We start from the raw sequence: 6,471 nt of genomic DNA on the forward strand, positions 1-6,471 counted from the left end.
GTGTGTGTGTGTGTGTGTGTGTGTGTGTGTGTGTGTCTCCCTGTCTGCGGGTCTCAGGGGGAAGGGGTTGCATTGCTGGGGGGGCAGGTCACTTGGGGTGAGCCCCTCCCCAGCCCCTCCCCACATTCCTGGCGGGACTGGGAGATAAGACTCAGGGCCACAGACATGTGCGTCAGAGATAGGAGGTCTCAATGCCACGGGCAGGGGCGACGGGGCCGTGGAGCGTGGGAAGGCGCGGGAGATGGGTTAAAAAGAGGGCTGGGGGTGGGATGGGGAGGGGAGAGTGGGCAGGTCCCCCACACGCCCTGAAAGAGGGGGCACCGGGCAGAGCGTGGGCTCACTGTGGCCGGCCCAGGTGAGCCATGCGGTCCCAGCTGTCACTGCCCTTGTGGCTGCTTCTGCTGCTGGCCCCTCCGGGGGACCACGGCTGCCAGGAGCCGGAGCTGGATCGGGAGCTCGTCCTGGCCAAGGTGAGGGCCCTGTTCTTGGATGCCCTGGGTCCCCCAGCAGTGCCCCGGGAGGGTGGGAACCCCGGAATTCGACGGCTGCCCCGAAGACACACCATGGGGCGCAGGGTCTTGGAACCCGAGGTGGAGGATGTCTCACAGGCCATCCTGTTCCCAGCCACAGGTAAGAAGGGGCGGTCGGGCGGAGAAGGGGTGCCGTTCCTGGTCCAGCCAGCTGGGGTCAGGGAGCGGGGCGAAACTGGATTTGAATCCCACACGGGCTAGAACCTAAGGCCAGCCTGTGGCAAAGACCCCTCTCAGGAGTAAGGGAAATGGGGAGGCTGGAGAGTGGGACTCGTGGGAGGCAACAGGGAGCTGAGCTTTAAAAATCAACTTTTTAAAATCAGATTTTATTTTATTTTATTTTTTGGCTTTTTGGGTCACACCCGGCAACGCACAAGGGTTATTCCTGGCTCATGCACTCAGGAATCACTCCTGGCGGTGCTCGGGGGACCGCATGGGATGCTGGGAATCGAACCCGGGGTTGGCTGCGTGCAAGGCAAATGCTCTACCCACTGTGCTATGGCTCCAGCCCCGATTTTATTTATTTATTTATTTTGCTTTTTTTTTTTTTTGGGATCACACCTGGCGATGCTCAGGGGTTACTCCTGGCTCTGCACTTAGGAATTATTCCTGGCGGTGCTCAGGGGACCAGAAGGGATGCTGGGAATCGAACCCGGGTTGGCCATATGCAAGGCAAACACCCTACCCTCTGTGCTATTGCTCCAGCCCCTAAATTTACTGATTTTAAAGACCGGGTTGTGCCATCTTGCTGTTGGATATAAAAAGTAGACTGAGTAATATTGCCGGTGCTGGTGTCTGCCCCCGCTCAGGGCACCATTTCCCACGGACAGATGGACAGAACTCCGGGTTGGTGGAACATGGGCTGGGTCACTCGCCTGAGGGAATATTAGCGGGTGACACCATTGGGGAGAGACCTTGGGTTTTTGTAGACCTTTAATGAGGAAGTGGCAGAGGGTGTCTTTGTCACTTCTCCAAAGACTGGTAATAGTGCCCCTCCGCCTGGCCGCCCAGGCGACTTACACAGGACCCCTCCTGCTGAGAGCGAGGGTTGCGGGGGTGCCAGCTGGCGGGGGAGGGGGGCTGCCCTCTCTCTTTCTTTCCCGTTCTCCCATAGGCACGGGCTGTGAGGATGAGCCGGGGGCCCAGGACGCCGAGGAGGGCCTCTTCACCTACGTGTTCCGGCCGTCCCAGCACACGCTCAGCCGCCAGGTGACCTCGGCGCAGCTGTGGTTCCACACGGGCCTGGACAGGCAGGCTGCAGCTGCCGCTGCCAATAGCTCCGAGGAGCTGCTCGGGCTCCTGGCACTGTCGTCAGGGGGGCCTCAGGCCGTGCCCACGACCTCTGGCCGGGCACCCTCTCGCTGGGCCGTGTTGCATCTCCCTGCCTCGGCCCTGCCCCTGCTGGCGCAGCCCGTGCTGGTACTGATGGTGCGCTGCCCGCTCTGTCCCTGCTCGGCCAGGCCCGAGGCCACCCCCTTCCTGGTGGCCCACACCCAGGCCCGGGCGCCCAGCACGGGGGACCGTGCCCGCCGCTCCACGCTGGTGCCCTGGCCCTGGACTCCATCAGCCCTGCGCCTGCTGCAGCGGCCGCCTGAGGAGCTGGCCCTGCACACCAACTGCCACCGCGCCGCCCTCAACATCTCCTTCCAGGAGCTGGGCTGGGAGCGCTGGATCGTGTACCCTCCCAGCTTTATCTTCTACTACTGCCACGGCAGCTGCGGGCTGCCCCCGGCTCCTCCCGACCTGCCCCTGCCCGCCCCTGGGGGCGTCCCCCCAACGCCCCCCACCGGGCCGCTCTCCCTGCTGCCTGGGATAGGGGCGCAGGCTTGCTGTGCTGCCCTCCCAGGGACCATGAGGCCCCTGCATGTGCGCACCACCTCAGACGGCGGCTACTCCTTCAAGTACGAGACCGTGCCCAACCTCCTCACGCAGCACTGCGCCTGCATCTGAGAGCCTCTGTTGCCATGCCCACGGAGGAGTGGAAGGGGGAGAGACGGCGCTCCTGCTCCTGCCCCCACCCCCGCTTCTACCTGAGGGCTGCCCCACCCCTGTAACATGTGACCATAAGCAAGGGCTCCCCTCCCTTCACCTCTGTAACGTGACAATAAACAAAGGCTCCTCATCCTTCACCCCTGTTACACGTGACAGTGAGCAAGGGCTCCTCTCCCTTCACCCCTATAATATGTTATAGCAAGCAAGGGCTCCTCTCCTTTCACCCCTGTTACACGTGACAGTAAGCAAGGGCTCCTCTCCCTTCACCCCTGTAATATGTTCCAGTAAGCAAGGGCTCCTCTCCCTCATCCCTGTAACACATGACAATAAACAAGTGCATTTGACTCGGTGCCTCTCAGGCTCACTGTTGTGTGTGGGGTAGGGGCCGTGGGCCTCGGCGGAGCAGGGGCTTATGGGATTGCAGGTCCTTCAGCTTTTCTTCTGGAGACTTGGGGTTTGAAGGCAGAGAAACCGGATGTGTATCTGGCGAAAGTGCCCCAAGCTCCCAACAGTCCCTTGGGAGGCAGAAGGGGCCCTTGAGTAGGGCTTGCTGGCCTGCCCGGCTGTGGGGCCGCCTGCCTGGCCGCCTCCAGAGGTCCCTGGAGCAACCGGAACCTGTCCCTCCCCCTTGCCCCCCAGCTCCTGCCTGGCTCTGTCTGAGCAGAGGGACACTGGGCTGACCATTGGGGCGAGTCTGAGGCCAACGGGAGAGTTTGACTTCTGCTCCCCCTCCCCCATCCGATGCCCAGAGCCAGCCAAGTTTGGGGTGCCCCCAGCCCCTGGGTGGGAGACGAGGAAAGATTTGGGCATTGGGCATTGACAGCAGCTGTACATAACAAGGGAAGGAAGGTGGGATGGTGGTGACCCAGGGGTGACCTCAGTTGGCCGGGGGACCTGGGGTCTCCGGGAACTGCTCTGTCCTTGAAGGTGACCTGCGCAGACACAACCAGGGCCTGGGCGCTGGGCACACGCGTCCTCCCCGCCGGGGCGGGGGAGCCCAGGGCCTCTCCTCTCCCGGTGCCTCCTCCCTGTCTCCTGCTCTCCCGCCTTATCTTCCCACCTTCCTGGCGGCGGGGTGCAGGGGTGCGTGACCTAAGAGGGGAGCACTTTCAGAGGGCAGAGCAGAAACTCCCACCCTCCCCACAGTGGGGCAGAAAGGGACGAGGGGGAGGGGACCAACACCTTTCCTTGCTTGGGGGAGCAGAAGGAAGCCCAGTTTGGGCCTTATGAGTACCCTGGGGAGCCCCCCACCCCCAAACCTTGCTCCAGTGTGAACTCCAGGTGGTGGAAGCTGATCTCTAAGGAGACCCTGTTCCGATGCCGGAACCTTCTGGTCACTGGCCCCCGGTCTTTCCTAGCACCTTCATCAGCATTGCTGTCCCTGTGTGCTTCTGGGGGTGGGGGAGGGATTCCTGCTGGGGCTGTGGGTGGGTGGGGGGCATGAGCAGCGCTGGGAACGGGGAGCCTTTGCTCGGGCCTGTCTGAACTCGAATCTCCGCATCTGGCTTCATGGCCAGACTTCTCGGCATTGGGGCCGGAGCAATAGCACAGCAGGTAGGGCGTTTGCCTTGCACGCGGCTGACCTGGGTTCCATCCCCAGCATCCCATATGGTCCCCCGAGCACCACCAGGAGTAATTCCTGAGTGCAAAGCCAGGAGGAACCCCTGAGCGTTGCCGGGTGTGACCCAAAAAGCAAAAACAAAAAAAAAACACCCCAAAACCCAGACTTCTTAGCATTCTTCGACCCCCCCCCCCCTCCACTTGGCTTCCACTCTCTTCTCTCTCCTAGGGTTGCGAGGACCCAGTGCTGGGCAGCGTCTTCCTGCTCTAGGCCTGGGGGCGGGGGTCTGAGGGTGGGGACATGGTGTCTTGCCACCCCACCCGTCAGCAGATAGGGATGGCACAGTTCCCCCGGCATGGAGCCAAAGGAGAAAAAGTACAACTCGCCCCTCTGCTGGCAAGTCTTTTATTTATTAATTTTCATTTGGGGGGGGTCATACCCAGTGGTGATGAGAGCTGACTCCTGGCTTTGCACTTGGGGATCACTCATGGTGTTCAAGGGGACCACGTGTGGTGTTGGGACCAAACTCAGGTCAGCAGTGTGCAAGGCAAACGCCTAGCAAGGCTGTACTATCTCTACGGCCCCAGCATGGTGAGTCTTCCAAAGCCAAAGGTGAGCATCACGGATCACGGTCCTCCCATTGTTCATCGATTTGCTTGAGCGGGCCCAGTAACGTCTCCATCATAAGACTTGTTGTTACTGTGTTTGGCATATGGAATACGTCACGGGGAGCTTGCCAGGCTCTGCCGTGCGGGCGAGATACTCTCTGTAGCTTGCCGGGCTCTCCGAGAGGGGCGGAGGAATCGAACTCGGGTCGGCCATGTTGGCCGCTTGTAAGGCAAACACCCTACCGCTGTGCTATCGCTCCAGCCCAAAGCCAAAGGTGCCCATTCTAAACTGGGGGTCGGAGAGACGGTACAGAGGGGAGGGCACTTGCCTTACTTGTGGCTGAACTGGGTTCCATCCCTGGCGTTATCCCATGTGGTTGCCTGAGCACTGCCAGGAGTAATTCCTGAGTGCAGAGCCAGGAACAACCTTTGAGTATCACTGGGTGTGTGGCCCCCCAACAAACAATAAAGAAAATAAAGAGCCATCTTAGGGCGGGGGTGTGGTTCAGTGGTCAGCGCTTGCCTGGATGTGTGAGGACCTGGGTTCTAGCTTTGATTCAGCAGGGGGAAAAGAAAGAAGGAAGGAGGGAAAGAGGGAAGGAAGGAAGAGAAGGAAGGAAAGAGAAGGCGGGAAGGAAAGGAAGGTGAGGAGGGAGGGAGAAAGAATATTTTTATTTCAAAATTTTTGGTTTGTGCAGTTCCTGGCTCTCTCTACTCAAGGCTCACTCCTGGCAGGGCTCATGGGACCAGGTAGAATGCCGGGGATCAAACTCAGGTTAGTTCGGGTGCAAGACAAGCCCCTTATCCCTGCACTATTTTTATGGCCCGAGATTTTTCAATTCTATAATTCTTTGTGTGTGTGTGTGTGTGTGTGTGTGTGTGTGTTTTGGAGGTTTGACTTAACAAAACTCAAGCTTGGAACTTCTACCATGGAACCTAACTTTTTTTCTTAATAATAATTAATAATAATTTGGTGAAATTCCCCTAATCAATCCCCAAGTCTAGAAGCCATTGGTTTGGGTTATTTCTTCTAGCATCTCAGACCTTAGGTTTTGCTAACTTAGAAAAAAAACATGCTCTTTGGGCCAGAGCCATAATACAGTGGATGGATGCTTACTTTGTATGAGGTCAACCTGGGTTCAATCCGCAGCATCCTGTATGGTTCCCCCTCCTCACCCCACCACCCCAGCTCACTGTGATTCTTGAGTGCAGAGCCAGGAGTGAATCCCAAGCATTGCTGGGTGTGGCCCAACAAGACAAACAAACAAACAGGAAAACTGTCACTATCACTGTCACTGTCCTCCCGTTGTTTATCAATTAGCTCAAGCGGGCCCAGTCATGTCTCCATCGTGAGACTTGTTACTGTGTTTGGCATATTGAATATAGGAAAACAAAAGAAAAAAACTTATTCTCCACCAAAAATATCCTAGCCAGGAGATAGGGGCTGTAGACTTCAGCGGTGACCCATCCCCAGCGCTGACCACTGGAAACACCCTGAATAGTTTTCATTTGAAGTCACTTTGAACAGAAAACTGAACTCAAGCTTAGCTTAAGGGGGAATAAAAACAACAAAAAGAGGCTCACAGGCACAGCCGGCTGAAGAATAGCCCAGGGGCTGGGAGGTGGCTTAAGGGGAAAAATACATTCCTGAGTCTCTGGCTTCCATGCCAGACATTGAGTGGCCCCCAGCACCACTCAGAGGGGTCCCCACTATGATTGAAAAGCTATGGGGCTCCACTATGACAAGGACAGTTGGAAATTATCTCTCTGGACAAGAATT

The 6,471-nt window shown here is 58.0% G+C and overlaps 1 protein-coding gene across 1 annotated transcript; it reads left to right on the forward strand.

Annotated features, from left to right (window-relative positions):
- Positions 1-269: 269 nt before the first annotated feature.
- INHA (inhibin subunit alpha) lies at positions 270-2,725 on the forward strand. The gene is made up of 2 exons (XM_056111710.1): positions 270-630; positions 1,645-2,725. Exons 1-2 carry the CDS (start codon positions 363-365, stop codon positions 2,478-2,480), a joined length of 1,104 nt encoding a protein of 367 aa, XP_055967685.1. The 5' UTR covers positions 270-362; the 3' UTR covers positions 2,481-2,725.
- The last annotated feature ends 3,746 nt before the right edge of the window (positions 2,726-6,471 follow it).

This window comes from Sorex fumeus, unplaced genomic scaffold (genome assembly GCF_029834395.1).
Source record: "Sorex fumeus unplaced genomic scaffold, SorFum_2.1 ptg000014l, whole genome shotgun sequence".
Lineage (NCBI taxonomy): Eukaryota > Metazoa > Chordata > Mammalia > Eulipotyphla > Soricidae > Sorex > Sorex fumeus.